This window comes from Fulvia fulva, chromosome 5 (genome assembly GCF_020509005.1).
Source record: "Fulvia fulva chromosome 5, complete sequence".
Taxonomy (NCBI): Eukaryota; Fungi; Ascomycota; class Dothideomycetes; order Mycosphaerellales; family Mycosphaerellaceae; genus Fulvia; species Fulvia fulva.
Genome location: NC_063016.1, coordinates 1,309,357 through 1,327,217, shown reverse-complemented (window position 1 = coordinate 1,327,217; position 17,861 = coordinate 1,309,357). Strand labels below are relative to the sequence as shown.

At 54.5% G+C, this 17,861-nt stretch overlaps 3 protein-coding genes across 3 annotated transcripts; 2 read left to right on the top strand and 1 right to left on the bottom strand.

Annotated features, from left to right (window-relative positions):
• Positions 1-4,355: 4,355 nt before the first annotated feature.
• Positions 4,356-5,910, top strand: CLAFUR5_05746 (Zinc finger protein with KRAB and SCAN domains 3; the record flags this gene model as incomplete). The annotated part of the gene is made up of 3 exons (XM_047904894.1): positions 4,356-4,872; positions 4,929-5,068; positions 5,125-5,910. 3 exons carry the CDS (start codon positions 4,356-4,358, stop codon positions 5,908-5,910), a joined length of 1,443 nt encoding a protein of 480 aa, XP_047761790.1.
• Positions 5,911-6,795: 885 nt separating this feature from the next.
• CLAFUR5_05745 (V-type proton ATPase proteolipid subunit 2) lies at positions 6,796-12,406 on the bottom strand (the record flags this gene model as incomplete). Its single annotated transcript, XM_047904893.1, has 7 exons — positions 6,796-7,526; positions 7,608-7,748; positions 7,914-10,756; positions 11,650-11,735; positions 11,924-12,121; positions 12,178-12,260; positions 12,328-12,406. The coding sequence occupies 7 exons, from the start codon at positions 12,404-12,406 to the stop codon at positions 6,796-6,798; spliced, it is 4,161 nt and encodes a 1,386-aa protein (XP_047761798.1).
• Positions 12,407-13,190: 784 nt separating this feature from the next.
• Positions 13,191-16,920, top strand: CLAFUR5_05744 (Rho1 guanine nucleotide exchange factor 1; the record flags this gene model as incomplete). Its single annotated transcript, XM_047904892.1, has 2 exons — positions 13,191-16,769; positions 16,822-16,920. The coding sequence occupies 2 exons, from the start codon at positions 13,191-13,193 to the stop codon at positions 16,918-16,920; spliced, it is 3,678 nt and encodes a 1,225-aa protein (XP_047761796.1).
• Between the last annotated feature and the right edge of the window lie 941 nt (positions 16,921-17,861).

Below are 17,861 nucleotides of genomic sequence, written 5' to 3'. Positions count from 1 at the left end.
TTCGCACAACCATACAACTGGAACTCTCTTCGAAATCTTCAATACGTATACGAAAGCATACTGACCACGTTGAGCCGTTGAGAACATCGTCAATTTCGCCAGGCTATACTGAAGCATGCAGTAATTTGCTGATGACTCTCGTCGCCAAGGACTGTTGACAAGGATTGTTGCAACGACTGACCTTTGCCATTCGTTGTCTTGATCACTGAGACCAGGAACCCGCGAGCGGTCCGCGTAGACAGCTACAATCTATACATCGCTTTAGCACGCCGGATGCTTCAAGTAATCATTGTTGTGGCGAATGTGGCGCTCGGCGGCCGCGAACTTTGTCCACAGCCATCGACGACCACATGCTCTGTCGCAGCCATGCCAGCGACGAAGATAACAAACTAGTCTGGTCTCACGAGAACTGAGATCGTTCGCAAGGTCTGCTTGTACCCCTGGAGTTCGCCCAAGGAAGAATACCGGGGACGTGGTATCGTCGCGAAAGTCCAGACCTTCGTTACGTAAGGCCCGAAGAGGAACCTGCTGAAGCTAAGTCGGGGAGCAATCCGACTTCCAACTTCATGGTGGAAACATCCTCAAGGGTCGAAATGAGCATTGATTTCCGCCTTGTCAATGCGGGTGCAAGGCAGGCACGTGCAAAACTGCTTGCATCTTCATACAATGCAACGTCACATAAAGGACCGCATGACGTGAAGTACCATTGTATACATAGTACATGAGGCACATGTATCTGCGCAAAGTGGCCGAGTCGTTCCTGCTGCACAGTAAGATGAGACGATGAGTCTATAGGGTCACCGGAGATACATGTCTGTGTATGGTCTTCTACAGCGTCCAATCCCCCCTGGCGGACGCAGCGGCATGCAAGACTGCTCTCAATGCTCTTAACAGTCATCGATTAATCGTCTACTGCAGCACTGGTTGCGATGTCCTTGACTAGCGAAAGTTGTCGCTAGCGAACAGCCGACAACGGCGGGCTTTGGTCGAAACTACCTCTGAGATGATCGGTTTCATATCTTTCTACACGCGTCACGATCTTCAGCGGCCATGACTGACATCTCTGACGGGCGCAATACACAGCGAATGCATTTCCTGAGTGGAAAGAGGTGAGCAGGATCCGTGTGTGCTGACGTAACACCCCGGCAAGATGATTGCTGTGAGCTGTGCTGCGGATGTCGCTATTTCCTGCAGGAACGAGCCGATCTGATCAAGCACAGCAGTGCCGGTACCCGGATAGGTGCCGTGCCCTGGCGACAGGGACACTTGAGTGACAAGGGCCAACTCCCTTCGCCGTGGTCGTGACCGGTTGATGGAAGAGGGAATCCGTGCCCAGCTATGAATCTTATGGCTGCCTAGCGCCGAAGACGACATTGGGCTACATATTGGACGGTCCATCTGTACGGCGACCGCGCAAGCATTGTGGTCAGCAAAGCATGGATCGAGCAGATTTCTAGTTCATGATATGGCTTGGCGGTGATGTGGTCAAGCAGATTGCGATGGCGGCCGAAGCTTGGAAGCACAAGGATCGACCGACGGTGGGGTCGCCGGTCGCATCTGACTCGAAGGATGTTGAAACAGCTATGCGCATTGCATATCCCGCGTGAACCGATGCCCTACGATGAAGCTGATGAGATGACGATAGCAGAAGCGAAGAGGGAGAGTGGAAGGAAAACAATAGAGGAGCCTCGTCTGCACGGATCTACACTGCCACAGATGGAAGACCGCTAGAAGCTCCTACCCTGTCCAAGTGTCCAGGGTCGACTTGCAGACTTGTACTTATCTTGCTCCGTGCTCCTGGCACGACCACGAGCGGACCAACTTTCACCTGGCTGATGTCAAGCGCCGTCTGTCTCGCGGAGCTGTGGAAACATTCTAGCGACATTCTACGTGAGCGGAGCAGCTCTAGCGGTCTCGCATAGATTGCTTCGACCTTACTCTCCGGCGACGAGCTTCGTTCGACTGAACACCGAGAATGAGCTCGGAACCTCAACCATTACGATTCTGGCGAATGCAGTGGGTGGTTGCTGTTCCCCTTGCCCTATCAGGTGGTGCTGCCGCTCGGAAGGCAAGGATGGTTTGCTAAGATTTCCCGTACCCCTAATCAGTCCGGCGCTCTGGGATGTCCAGGTTGACTCGCAGGGTTGCGCCTCAAAGGTGCTCAGTTATCACGATCGTACGGTAGACTCACGCGGGCAAACAGGAACAATACTGGTGGAGGCATCTTTCTAACTCAGGAGATCTATTCTCTGGGAAGTACGGTCTTTCGCCGCGCATGGCGGCAATTCCCTAGGCCCAGTATGTGTCAATATGGGGGAGAAGAACCACGACACATCAGATGTAGAGATCCAACGACGGCTTCGTGCCGTTGTAAACGCCTTGCAAACACCCATACACAGTGACTTTATCCAAGAAGACGGCCTCTCTTTGGGATGTGTGCCGGGATCATCCTCATGCATGGGAAGGTACGTGCAGGTACGTGGGTGCTATGGACCGCAATCTCTCGAGTATTATGCACTTGACGTTGCTTGGAGCCTAGATGTGCTCGTGTATATACTGCATCAATGGCCCTGCCTCTTGCCTGGGTCCTTGGCTTTGACCATCATCCACACGTTCCTTCAAGAAGTCCTACCATTTCGTTAATACCTACATTCTTTGTAAAGCATTGATCCGACAACCACTCACGGTCCCATCTCCTACCGTCGTCATACATCAGGACTAAAGTAATCGTGCACTACGAGAGCACACTTGGTAATTGCATCTTGCTGGTCGAGATAGTAATCAGTGGAGGAAGCAAAAGACTAAACAGGCCAACATCAGCCTGACAGCAGAAGACCGGAGACCGAACGAACAGTCCTTGAGCATATTGCCATACATTGGAGCGACCGATCTCCACGGAGCCTTGCAGCACGCCCATCATCGAAAACACGACATTGGACTGGAGACCTGCAGCTGTTTGCCTCTTGACGCCCAGTCGATCATTTCGAGCACCGTCAAGCGCATAACTGCAACCAGACCAAGGCATCGAGCTGAAGATCAGTGTCTCAACTTGGTCGAAGAACACCTCGGCGCCTATACATCTCTGTCATAAGGCACAAGACGAACATACTTCGCCCTCACCGTTTCGCCCATTAGGACGAAACGCTGCGTCACCAAGCTGCTTGAGCAGTAAAATCTGGCCCAAGACAGCAAGTACGCAAACACGACCGGCCTAGACCGTGACCTCGCGTTCTTGCACAGTCAAATCGCAGGCCACAGAGGCAGCTGACTGCGAGCATACAAACACTGTCCAGTCCCAGTGGGTGGAATCTGTGAAGCCGGACCGTCCGTGCTTACCAACACGCAGCTGTACTCGCTGCACAGTCGTGGAAAGTTCGTCACGGTACAGCAGCGTGGCATCGCCGAGCAAATCAGCGGAAGAGTGCTGGACGCATCAGCACGGAGAGCGTGAGAGAGTGAACAAGAATAGCAGGCCAACTGCACGACTGTTTCGAGTTTCGCGCTAGCAGACAGCGGCCGTTCCCGCAAGTTGCCAGGGGTTTAGGAAGGCGCTTCCCGTACACTCGTTTCTTGCGAGCACGAACCATCACCGCGCGACACAGCAAAACCATCACCACTTTTTTATTTACTCGTCTCTGGACGACTCGTTGGTGTATAATACTTTGCGCGTGTGGGAATTGAGGGTCAGGACAGCTGCAAGGTACGTTATCATCTCTGTTTCGGACAGCGGACGCGCGTTTTGCGAGCGAGAGAAAGTGTCTTCTCCTTTTCCTCCGAAGACACGCGCATCCGGCATCAGCGGGCATCCACACACTACTGCCACCAGCACCATCGCACCTGCCCGAGTCCACAGCAAACACGTATCTGCTCCTGCCGCGGCCGATTCGTTCCTGACGTTTTCGATAGCAGTGTTGTTTCTCGCAGAAGGAACGCAGGTGCCTTCAAGGCGCACGACCTCCCGCGACTCGCCTCCGAACAGACCATCCTGGGCCAGCGCTCGAGCCAATCCAATCCACCACCGAACACATACGTCGCCGCGCATCGCGAGTGCATACCCACCCAGGCGTCGAGCCTCGTAGACACACTGCTGTCTCGATAGCATCGCACTGCGGTTAGGCTTCGGCTCAGAAATTCTCGGTCATCAAGTCAGTCAGTCGTCTCCATCGCAGGGAATCTTCGGTACCATCTCGAAAGAAACACACTTGCGGCCGCAGTACATGTCTCTACCATCTATTGGGCACATCTTGTTCGCGCCGCAGCAGAAGAGGAGGGACAGCTTCACTAGCGTAGTGGACATGGACCTGCACACGTTGCTGAATACTAACAGAGCCGCAGCTGCAGGAGCACACCGAAACATGCAATACGAAGTACCCATCCCCATCACCATGAGCCACGACATGTCGAACACCAACGGCCACTACACCCACCAGAACCTCTACGTCCCGAACAACAACGCCAACAACCGCATAAAGTCTGAGAACGGTTCGGATCGTGGAGTCTCTCCCCATTCATCCGACCACTCGCGATACTCCTCGCAGACCCCACACAACAACTCGGTGGCCTACCAGCAGATCGCCGCACAACTCCAGAACGGCATGCGGTATCCCTCGCCGTCGCAGCTCCAGCAGCAGAACGGCATGTCAATGCTGCAGCACTCCTACCAGCCGAGCGCGACTCCCGAGCAGACCTTCCAGCAACAACCAGGCGCATCGATGGGCGCGGTACAGCAGGCTGTGCCACCGCCGCAGCAAGATCAGAGCCCAATGATGGAAGGCGGACGGATAAGCACTGGTAGCACTGGCCTCCCGAAAGCGTTCGCGTGCTCTACTTGCCAGAAGGGCTTTGCCCGACGAAGTGACTTGGCGCGTCATGGTGCGACTCTCCATTGTTTCACTCTCTGCAGCTGACTCTGCTGACCTCTCTGGCAGAGCGTATCCACTCCGGCGTCCGACCTCACATCTGCGACCACCCAGGATGTGGCAAGCAATTCATACAGCGCTCTGCTCTCACCGTCCACTCTCGAGTACACACTGGCGAGAAGCCTCACATGTGTGAGCGATGCGGGAAGGTGAGGCACATTGTTGGCTAACACATCATGATCTTCGTCGCTGATACTCCTCGTAGCCCTTCTCCGATAGCAGCTCTCTTGCGAGACATCGAAGGATCCACTCTGGCAAGCGCCCATACAAGTGCCCATACGCCGACTGCCAAAAGACCTTCACAAGGCGGACCACCCTTACTCGTCACCAGAACCACCACACCGGCACGATCGAAGAGGCCGAGGCTGCCACTCAAGCTGCTCTTGCGTCGCGCGTCTCCATGCAGAACTCGCGTTCCAGAGGTTCAGATGAAGAGAACGACTACTCCGATGGCAAGTCACCCATGCCGAATGCATCGGAGCGGACAGCAACACCCGTCAACGGTAATCAGAACCTGCAGCGGCAGGCATCAGATTACTATATGAACGCCATGCAGGGTGGCATGACTGCTGTCCCGGGACACATTCGTGCTGAAATTCCGAACAACGTTCCGTCTCGTGCTGCATCTCCAGCGCAGTACTCAATGCCAGCAGTCAACGGCCAGCAGCAGCGCCCGCCGCTTACGTCGAACCCATCTTCTGGCTACAACCCACCTCAGATTATGGAGCCGTCTGTCGGCAACGGACAGCAGACAGGAAGCGGCACTAACAGCCCTCATCTGCAAGGCTGGCAGTCTCCTCACACAGGCGTTCAGGCTCAAGCCAACGATTACTCGTACACCGATACCAACAGCAACTATGCCGGCACGAATGTCAACGTGCTGCAACAATACTACACGACACCCGATGTTCAGCGCCCACACAGCACAGGTCCGGTAAACTACCACAACCAGATGCGACCACAGGAGATGTGGACAACACATCAGCAATAGGATGGTGATGTCGCGCCCACTTACGTCTCCTCTGAGGCGCAACATGTTGCTCCCCTTGACACGACACAGGATCACCAACAACCCGGGGACCTGTAACAATCACTTCGAAATTGCATTTTCATCGTCATGGCTGGTGTTTCGGACTGGCAGATACCCCTCAAGATTCAGTTCATGGTTCGTTCGGCTGGCTGGTGTTTTCGGCGTCCACGCAAGCCGACTTCATGCGGCTTTCCATCTCTCTACCCGATTGTCGATGCCCTCACGGATCGACACGCTTCGTTCAGCTTTTCCTTTGTCACTGGACCGGACCGATCGGAGCGAGCACGCCTTCATCCAGGCTCTCTAATCTCTCAATTTGCTTCCTCGCGGGCGCATCACAAACGGGACTCTCAATCGAGAATGGCTATCGCGTTCACTAATGAGTGCACGACGGAGTGTAATATACCAGCACGGCGGATGGATGTATCGCTGCAGCCGTTTGGGGGAGGTTGCCGAGGGTCGCTGGTGACCACGGCGTGCTATAAGTTGATGGGTAATATTGATCGCAGCGCATCACTGCCAAAATGGAGCGAAAATTTGCTTTCAGCGAGCGACATGGAATTTGCCGAATGTGTTTTCGGCCAAGGCGTACACGGCGCAAATATGGTACTTGGAATGGGTCAGACTGGGCTTTGTGACCGCCACTTAAGGTGGTCGTGACTGAGTATGGGATCGGAATCAAATCATATGTCAAGAGTAGAGTAATGTATTTTGCGTCAACGTTGAGCTTACAGCGGCATGCTTGAATCTCGACCGCTTCTCGTTGACGAACCCATGTGGCAGGACTTTGGAAAGACCCGTTGCCTTCAACGCGACTGCTCAGACGACTGTTCTCATTCAAGCCATCTATCCCACAGGCTCCACCTCTCGTGCCCTCACAGGACTACTCGAAGGAGGTATCGCAACACCACCAGCAGCTTCCGCCTCGCCGATCCTCATCCTATTGATCGCATCGGCAAGCATAGCCTTCCGCTCACTACTACTGCTGCTACTACTCGGCCTACTACTCCCTCCCACCTCCGTCACAGCCGGCAACACCACCTCCCGCGCTCCAAGCGTCTGCTTGATATCCTCAAGCAACAAATCCATCGGACAAATATACGTCTGCCCCGTCCTCGACGCCAGAACGTGTCCACACACTTTCCCATCCTCACTATCAACCACCCACGCTCCTGAATCGCCCCCCGTCCCAAACGTCCCCGCGACCGTCCAGGAAGCGGAGTATGTGCTCCGACCATGAATCTTAACGGGAACCATGTTCGCCGACACTGTGCCGTGGCCGAGGCCAGAGGTGCGGCCGAGGCAGTAAACGGTTTTGCAGGATAGGTTGGTGCTGGGTTGGAAGGTTTGGGGGAGGGTGTTGCCTTTGCGGTCGGGGCTCGCGGAGCAGAATTTTTGCCCGCCGGTTATGAGGTTGAAGGGGTGAGTGCGGGGTGGGAGGAGTTCGAAGAGGGCCCAGTCGATTTCTTGGGGGAGGGATTGGGAGACGGATTTGAAGCCGCCTTCGTGGGATTTGGCGGTGCGGCGGAGGCCGGAGGAGGCGTGCACAAGGCCGAGTTTGAAGGAGAGGAGGTGGTCTGGGGGTTCAGAGTGTTAGTATGGGGTGTGATGGGGAAGGCGGCAAATTAGTTGGGAGTGTGGAGGTTGGGTGGACTTACCTTCGTCGATGCCGGAGTCGTCGTCGTCTTCATCTTCTTCTGCGTGTAGATCGCAGTCGATGGCGTCGTCGAGGGCTGGTTGTGTGATTGTTATCTCTTCCATATCGTCAGGTGTGATGCCAGGACAGTCGCCATCGGTGTCTAGAAACATACGTCAGCACAAGTCATCCTATGAAGTCGATCGGCGACCATTTTGAAGCCGGTTCACGAACACATCGATGCGGGAAGGTAGGCAGACATGTGACCAGGACCAACGACCAACATGCTAAACACATATTCATCCCAGGGGTATCACAAACTACGTACCATTCAACGCCATAGGCTCGTCATCTATTGTCGATGCGGGCCGGACTGTGCTCAAGTTGTCCTCATCAGAAAGGTCTCCATCATCTGATCCTCCAAGGCTAGACGTTTCCGATTCGTCATCGGCGCCCTCCTCGGCGTCTTCTTCCTGTTCGTCTTCTATCGCTTCTTCGGGCTCGAGCATATGATGCACGCTCATACCATATGTGGTGCCGTCAACGACAACAAGACCTCCGAACGATGCCGGCGGTAAATGTTCGTCGTACCTGTATGATCCGATGGATGCACCGCATACAGGCTGTTGTTGGTATTCTCCATTGGCTGCCTTCACAACATCTGGATCCCGCCAGGGAGCCATACTCCTCGAAGCATTGCTAGCGCGATCACGTCTCGAACGTCTGCAGCGGCGGACTATGTCTTGCTTAACACGAATGTCCAGTATGTTCTTGTCGATCTTGAGATGGCGTTTCAGGATGTGCTTCGCCTTGGCCATGGATGCGTGCTTCTCGCAGGTGACAATCACAGTAGGCTTAGTCGTGTCGGGTGTCTCGCCGTACGAGACAAGGTTGATAGAGCTGGACTCTTTGATAGGTAAAGTTTTTTGCATGAGGTTCATCACCTGCGATACGATGTGTTCCTGAAAGTAGTCCCATGCTTCCGGTGGGACCGGCACTGTGCTAAACTCGTAGCGCTTCGGCCTCGAGCGTTTTTCTCGGAGTCCTTCGATGCTACGTCGCTGTTCGAGGTGTTGCACGTATTGCTGTGTCCTCTTCTTCTCCTTGAACGCCTGACACTCGCGCCACTTCTGTTGTATCAAAGTGACGCGCCGTTTGAAGTCCTTGAAGGAAGTTGATGACGCCGTGAATTGAACGTCCTCCTTAATCTGGTTGCCAGCATCTACAAGCTGATTTCGGACCTCGTTGAAACTTGGTCTTGGAGACAATTGACTTGCTCGCGACGACTGTCTAGATATCGGCGGCTCATTATAAGAAGCCACGCCGGCGGACGATAATCGGGCGATAGCAGCAGGGGAAGGCACTGGCGCTGTGTAGTGCCTTTGCGGTGGGTTCTTGGGTGATGGCACGTGCTCACTTGGTTCAGTCTGTGCGCGTGCCAACGAGCTTGCCTCTGATATCCTGCGTCTTTGTCGTCTGGATGGAGCACTTGACATGGTCATGGCTGGCGAGTTCGGCGCAGACATCAGCTCTGATACTGGTATCAGTTCTGTGGACGAGCCAACATCGTCTAGTAGGCAGCAGCGCTTCAAGAACTGTAGTAGTATGCCGTAGATGCCTTCGACAGTGAGCCTAGAGTTGTCCGGATCGTCCGAGAGTCGCAGACAAGTCTCGACTGCACGCTGGTACGCAGATCCACATTTGGCTCCTAACTTTGGTATCCAGAGCTTTTCAAGCCTCAGCTTGAAGTCGGGAATCGTATACTTCGACTTGTAAAGCTCACTGATGGGTGTCCACAGACCGACCTCGAGAAGAACCAGGCCGAGACCATATAGATCAAACTTCAAGTCGACTGGAAACCCTCTGCTGTCCTTGTTCGGTTCATCATGAGGATGTCTGTAGATGTTGAAAGCGGGCTCTCGTCTGATGCCTTCAACGGTACATTTTGAGAAGACATCGAATGAAGCCCAAAGTGGTGCTCTGAGGTGGTCCAGGCGGGCGGCATCCGAGTCGGTCTTGGCGGTAGTGAAGATGATGCTGCTACTATTGATGTTGCCGTGCGCGATCTGGCGGGCGTGTAGAGAGTGTAGCTGCTCAGTCAGGCGAAGCGCCATGCGGAAACGATGTTCTAAAGCTGGCGGCGGTACTTCCGGCGCCTGACTTTGGGTTCTGTTCGACTTCTGTACAAGCTTGAGGAGGCTCAAAGGCATCAGAGCTTCAGATGCCCTGTGTGCAGGCACTTTGTTCAGGATGGAGTAGGGCAAATCATAGACCAGCCCAATCCGCGGTTGATGCAAATTCTCAAAGTACCCAAGCAGGCTCAGATTGGTCTGAGACTCAGCGCGCATCGGCTGCAAGAATTGTGCCAAGGCCTCCAATCGCTGCAATGGAGGAGGCACGCCAGTCTCGCGATATGTTGTGTCATAACTGGCGTACTCGATCAGGACTGGGACTTCTGGAGCTGGACTACCCGTTGCCTGCTGAACGCTCTCAGGTGCCCTGTTCCTCGCCAGAAGAGCAATCATTCGTGTTGTGGAAGGAACCCCGATTGCCTCATACGGAGGTGGACCCTCGTTGGGCAGACGCAGTGCCGAAGCCTCGATCCTAGCAGGGAGACCAGCATACGGAGACAACACCGGCCTTTCGAAGGGAGGCGGGTTGATCAGTGTGGTGGCAGAAGAGGCAAAGCTTGGCTCGTATAACGACTTCTCATGCAAAGCTTTCCGCGGTATCCTCTTCTGCTTGGAACTACCACTTGAAGCTTCGACCGCCGCAGCAGCCTCCTCGGTCATCGGGTCTTCAAACTTGGGATGCTCGCCACGAGCGATCGCTCTTCTTGACATTGATAGATCGTAGAGTGTATCGATGCTTGTCGTCAGATCCTTCAACAAGTCCTCATATCGTGCTTCATCGAATGGCGCTGGGTCCGCAGTGATCAGCTCTCCGGCCTTCCTGAGCGGCAAGCTAGCCGACCTGATGGATTCAGATTCGATGAGGACTTCCTGGATGTTGTGCATAACGCTCGTGACGGTCTCGGTCAGACCAGCTTTGGCGACTTCTTCGTCGATGTCCGCATCGAGGCCTTTCTCCTGATCACTCCACTCCAGGCCCCAAGTGACCAAGCGGTCCTTCTGAATCCGGAATTTCCGGTGCATTGGTGCATGTTGAGCACTGTTGTTCGACTGCACCTGCAGACTGGTGAGAGCATTCTTCTTCGCATCAGAGTACAATTTGGTCAGGCGACTTTGTCGGAATTGCGCAATGTGCGCTGGTCGGCATCCCTCCATGGTGTCCAGCCAGCCGCACAATCGATCTCAAGCTGTGTGCCTCAGGATGCGCCCGGCTTGCGCGTCGTGTTCGAGGGCCGACTTCCACAGAACTACTGCTGTGAATGTCGGTGGTGTGGACTGTGATGGCGTTGATACAGCAGTATATCGAGAGCGATATTCATTGTCGTGAGTGAGAGTGTTGCAAGTCCGAGGTTGGCTGGCCTGTCCGTTTGCTGAAGCCTACATGTACGGAATGTCGTTGCCTGGAAGTCACTGGGGCCTGGGCATTCAAGGGTCACGCCAAGGAAGCCATCGTTCTCGGTACGACTTGACATGAACCAGTATGAAAATGCGGCATGTCGTCTTCTTGTCGTATGCCGCACCAGGCGGTGTGGTAGAGTACATAGCTTGCTGCCTACTACTATCTGTACAGAATCCCGCTGCTTGTCCACCAAGTACAACGACCAACACACAGCTGTCGCGCGTCGGAACTTCCTGGACATTACTTGGCCAGTGCAAGGTGACAGTGGAGGTGATCCCAAATCTATGAGGCTTCGACTTCCATACGACCGTGACTGTTGGCATATTGTCGCTTCGAATTCGATAACCTGCAAGGCAGACAACAACCAATCTATCCCAACTCCGACCCTTGTCTTGCTCGGTGACGCACCGTGTTGCTAACGCCCTCCCTCAACCTGAAGCTCGGGTGTTCATGATAAGTGCCACAATCAGACTGTAGCCGCCAAGTTAGCATCGACACGCCCGCGCTCAATTACTCTGCCAGCAAGGACTCACCCATAAAGACCCAGTACTTCGCCGAAAATGAGTATAAGTACCATGCCGACGAATATCCGCGACTGCTGCATGTACGCGCGTACTCCCTATGCTTCTGTTAGCCTGCCGTAGCTTCACATCTTGACTCTGCATATCAACGGCCGGAGACTGCTCTGCAACTCGCTTCCCACTGAACGGCTGATGTGTCGCCTTGCGCCAGCTTTTGCTGCACAAGGTCGTACGAGTGCAGAGGGTCTCCGGACGTGCTTGTGCTCTTCAAGCCCGTTGCACATACCGAATCTCCCACCACACCTATTGCGTATCCTGCAGCTAAGCCGGTAAGACCGACTGAAAGGCCGCAAGCCAGGTGCATACAGCCGTTGAATAAGCTGTACTCCATCTCTGGCGGTGGCTTCATGTTTCCAGCTATGAGCACCGCCACTACCAGTGCATAGACCGCGATGATTCCAGACATGACTACCGGAATCAAAGACTGTTGTAATCATCAGCCAAGCTCTGATTACCACACAGCTTATGTATGTGCCTCACTTTCATAATCAGATCAGGTCTGAAGGTACCAACGTTCGCGATACCAATACCAGATTTGGCTGTGCCATATGCTGCTCCCATGCCTGTGTATTTGCTTAGCCATCTACCCAGCGATTGAGCGTCATTGCTCCCTCATTCTGTTGTGCGTACATCCGAATATCATGGCAAATGCAATGCCTGCCATACCCAGGAAGGGCGCGAACTTTGGTGTGTACTCGGCGGAGGCCATCGTGGGCCGCTGATCGTGAGGTGTTTCGCAAGCAAGTGGTCGGGGATTCGTTGAGGACGCTCGAATGGGTTTGGCGGTGATGGTCGTTTCAGTGTGAGAGAGATAACGGGTGTAATGACATGGAGGCTCACACCAAACATGTCAAGTGCCTACGACACGGCGGAACAGTAGCTTCGGGCCACTAGCGCTCTTTGGGTGAAAGACAGCCAAGCGGCAGATCGGCCTCGTGTTGCTTTGGGCCGTTGGGGAGAGACAGCACAGCGTCGTCTTGGGCTGTCTTCACGCCTACCCGCCTGTCACATCCACAGCACCACACTGTACACATACTACGCACTCCTGCACCGTACGTGCCTGCATGCGCTTTGAGCCGGCGGATCACGGGAAGACGGTACTTGGCGGCGCAAAAGGGCGAGACCGCGCTCTCCAGGGATCTTGAGCATTGCTCCACCATCCGCGGCCGACGTCCAGAAACAAGCCCACCACACATTTGCACACACCCGCCAACACCCTATACACCCCTTCGCCATCTCCTGCAGCGGCGGAGAGGGCGCGCGTGACTGCGAGGGCGGCGGAGAGTGTTCGCGGCGATAAGGGCCGGTCCGGGCGACGCTGTAGAGCACGGCCACGCGGAAACAGTGGAGAGCAGGAACAGCCGCAGCAGCGCGAACACTGGCATTCGAAGTGAGGGACAGAGGGAGAGCACGCAACACAGCTCAGGCCCGGATGTCTGGCAGACTCCGTGGACGCCAACTACTCGCCAACACTCGATCTGCACCACCGCAGCATGGCCCAATACCACCCCCAGCAGGGTCGCGAGTATGCCCATGGGCCGCCCAATATTGGCCCCTCGACAGATGAGCAGCGCAATGCCGCCTTCAGGAATGTCTTTGGTGCAGATCCTCGTGCAGCAGGACGCAGCCAGACCATGACTGGGGCACCACCTGTCATGCCGCAGAACCGGAGCAACACCATGTCGGCGGCATCTGGGCAGTACATGCAACGAGCGCCTCCCATGCGACCAGGTGCTCAACCCAACGGCTACCCACGACCGCCCGGCTCATCAGATGGTGTTTCGAATGGGTTCCCGCCACCCGTAGCACAGTATCCGAACGGACAGTATTCTCCACAGCGACGACCACAGCAGCAACCGTTACCACAGCCGATTCACCCTCACCGAGCACCCTATGGTGCACCTCAGCGTCTCGATGCTCGACAACCTCAACCCCAGCCCGGCCAGTACCAGCGCTCCTTCACGCAGCGCGGTCCTCCATACGGTCCAAGTGGCCCGACGCCGGCATTGAACAACGACGCCTACCGATCGCAATCGATGGCCTCCATCCCCCGACCAAACTTCCAACCTCCAGCAAGCTCAATCTCCCCGGCTCACGCTTTTCGCCAGCAACCTTACGCACAAAGCAACATGACGAGGACAACTGCGCAAGGAAGAGTCGTGCCAGATAGACCTCAGGATGAGAGGACAATGTCCATGTCGTCATATAGCCGAGATGCAGATTTCGCGCAGACAATGAGTGGGAGAGTCATACCGAATCGCAGGAGAGAATCGGGAGACCCCGAGGGCACCATGACGAACGGGCATACGAACGGATACCATGACCGAGCTGCGACGATGAGGCATCCTAGCAGCAGCAGTCACACAACGCAAGGCTCGAGGTCCATGTCCATGGCTAGTACCGTAGTATCGCCCTCCGACCAAGCGCACTCGCCACGGCCATCGGTGAGCACTGCGCAGCGATCCGACAGTCAGATCTCCCGTGCAGGCACAATGGTTGCGCAGAAACGCCCGAGCCTGGTATATGGCGCTCTCTTATCAAACGTTGCAACCGCGTTTCGAGAAAGAGTTCCATTACAGGAAAAGGAGAAAGACGGATTGGTCTACAAGAATGCCTTTAGTGGATTTGACGCGGTGGAGCTTATTGCATATGTTATTAGGACTAGCGACCGCAACCTGGCTTTACTGCTTGGGCGATCCTTGGACGCGCAGAAGTTCTTCCATGAGGTGGCATACGCGCATCGGCTGCGAGATTCTCCCAGCGAGATCTACCAATTCAAGGAGACCATGGGCGAGGAGGTGCCCGAGGTCAACGGGGTTTTCACATTACTGACAGAGTGCTACTCTCCGACTTGCAACCGAGACAATCTATGCTACAGTATAGCATGTCCTCGCCGCCTCGAACAACAACAACGCCTCAATATGAAGGTCACTCCCGGCTTGAAGCGCGAAACATCTCGATCTAGCTTGCACGATGAAGCTCAGAGTGACGAGCAGAAGCTCTGGATCAACACTGTGTCGAAGGAGGTGTCAGACAGCGTCAGCGATAAAGAGAAGAAGCGGCAGGAAGTCATTTCCGAGCTGATGTACACCGAGCGTGACTTCGTCAAGGACCTGGAGTACCTCCGCGATTTCTGGATCAAGCCATTGAGGATGCCTGACGTCTCGCCAATCCCTGAACATCGAAGAGAAAAGTTCATCAGCACTGTTTTCTCGAACTGTCAAGAAGTGCACAGTGTCAACGCACGTATGGCCCAGGCATTGACACGACGTCAGCAACAGAATCCTGTGGTCCGGAATGTCGGCGACATCTTCATCGAATATGTACCACAGTTCCATCCTTTCATCCGATATGGTGCAAATCAGCTTTTTGGCAAGTTCGAGTTTGAGAAGGAGAAGGCCAGTAATCCAGCTTTTGCCCGTTTCACGGAAGAAACAGAGCGATTGAAGGAGTCCCGGAAGTTGGAGTTGAACGGCTATCTCACCAAGCCGACGACACGGTTGGCAAGGTATCCGCTTCTGTTGGAAAATGTGCTGAAGAATACCGATGAGAATAACCCGGACATGAAGGATCTTCCTAAGGCAATCGAGCAAATTCGTGGCTTCCTGAGCCGAGTGAACGAGGAGTCTGGCAAGGCCGAGAACCACTACAACTTGATGACGCTCAACACGCAGCTCAAATGGGGTACAATACCTCATATGGATCTCAAGCTTACAGAGGAGACACGACAGCTGATCTTCAAGAGCAGTCTCAAGAAGACAGTCACCGCAGAACAAGCCGACGTGACCGCGTATCTTTTTGATCACGCTGTACTGATCGTGAGGGTCAAGACTGTCAACAAGAAGGAAGAAGTCCGCGTCTACCGCAAGCCTATACCTCTTGAACTCTTACAGATCCGGGAAATGGACTACATTATGCCGAGGGTGGGCATCTCTAAGAGGCCATCGTCAAGCATAATTCCAGGAGTTGGCCGTGTCACTGCAAAGCCTCCAATCAACGAGCAGGGATATCCCATCACTTTCAAAGGTCTAGGCAAAGGCGGCTACGAGTTGACGCTGTACTGCACCTCCCAGATCCAACGCGAGAAGTGGATGGAGCACATCATGACCCAAAAGGAGAAGCTCTCTGAGCGGCACAAGATCTTCACGATGGCAAAACTGAACGAGGGTTACTTCAATGCCACTGTACGCGTGAACTGCTGCAGACCGATTGATGGCGGACGAAAGCTTGTCATCGGTACCGACTTTGGAGTGTATGTGTGCGACAGGAAGCCCAAGGATGCCTCGATGAAGCCTAAGCGCGTCCTGGATACGAAACTTGTCACGCAATTGGAAGTCCTGGAGCAGCACCAGATTCTGATCGTTCTTGCTGAAAAGGCGGTGTACAGCTTCCCGATGGAAGCGCTTGAGGACGAAGGAGCTGGCGCACCTTCCAAACGTGGTCGCAAGATCTGCCACGCGAACTACATCAACTCCGGAACCTGCAATGGCCAGACCCTGGTGTGTTGCGTGAAGTCCTCGACGCTCTCGTCGACTGTCAAGGTGTTTGAACCAATGGAATCGATGACCAAGGGCAAGAAGAAGTCTGGTTTGGCTAGGATGCTCGCTAGTGGCCAGGAAGTCTTGAAGCCCTACAAAGAGTTCTACATCCCCATGGAGAGTAACAGCATTCACTTCCTTCGCAGCAAGCTCTGCGTGGGTGGCGCCAAAGGTTTCGAGATTGTCTCGCTCGAGACGCTGGAGACGCAATCGCTTCTTGACCAAGCCGACACTTCGCTCGACTTTGTGGCAAGGAAAGAGAACGTCAAGCCAATCTACATTGAGCGGAATACGTCAGAGTTCTTGCTTTGCTACAACGACTTTTCGTTCTACGTCAACAAGAACGGCTGGCGCGCACGAGGTGACTGGAAGATCTTGTGGGAAGGCTCACCCAATGCGTTTGCGACATGGGGTGAGAAGTACATTCTCGCGTTCGAGCCTGAGTTTATCGAGATCAGGCAGAGTGACACTGGCGGTCTGGTGTGTATCCAGACGCATAAGAACATTCGATTCTTGCACCAAAGCACAAGAGAGGTAAGTTCTCGCTCAGGTCCCTGCACTCACAAGCAATACTAACTTCTCATAGATCCTCTTTGCGTACGAAGACGAACTCGGCGACGACGTCATCGCCTCACTGGACTTTTGGGGCCGGCCACAGAGTCCACAGGCTCAGATAAAGTCGTAGAATGAGACTGTTGTACTGAGGACCAGCTTAATCGACAATACCCATCGTGACATCAATGACGTACCTAGTAAACCCCGAGGCAGGTGGTGGCGTAACGACGGGAAGAAGAGAAAACGCCTCGCCAGAACGAGTCCGCCATCTGACCAATGCTGCTTGCCGCAGTAGCCGCGCCTCGTGTCCTGCATGTGCCGAGCCGCGGCAAGTAGATGCGGGATCAGTATATATATTGGCTGCATCTGGGTGGGAGAGTTGTTGTTGGGTACCTACTACCGAGCGAGCGAGCTCAGGCGAAGATGTTGGAGCGCCTGAGATGAGCGAAGGACGGTGGGAGAGATGTATGGGTATACAGGGGTGTGTGATATAGTGTCACGAAGACGAGGATGAGCAAATGCGAGACTCGTGCATGTGTAGCCGCCTCTTGGAGTCTTGAGGTTGTGCCTGCTCTCGTTTCGCGAGTGCTGACTTGTTGGTTGCGGTCTGGTGCGATGATGTTGACCGCCTCGACACACCGAAACTGATGGCTCAGTCCAGACCGTTGCATGAAGCGAGTCTCAGATGGTCCTACCACCGAATCGACAAGCATGAGCATTCTCGCCCACTCATTGGTCCCAACACGTTTCATTCACCTACCATGTCGGCTTCATGCGATAACTACTCGACTCGGCTTCGACACATACGTCACGAATCGTCCGACGCGCTGTGGTCCGGACATGGATCACAGGGCATCTTGTGCTCGGCCAATGGGAAGGAGACCGGCTTGCGAATTTGAAGTGCTGTGTGGTGAATGAGCAGAAAGACATCGTTGCGTTAAGCCCGGAATGTGCCTGGCGCCAAAGCTTAATCCAGATGCCTCTACGTCGTGAACACTTTGGTCTCGCTCAGCTTGAACCGGGCCCTCAAACACCAGCAAGTACGTCGCGACTTTGTGTTCAGCGGTACTT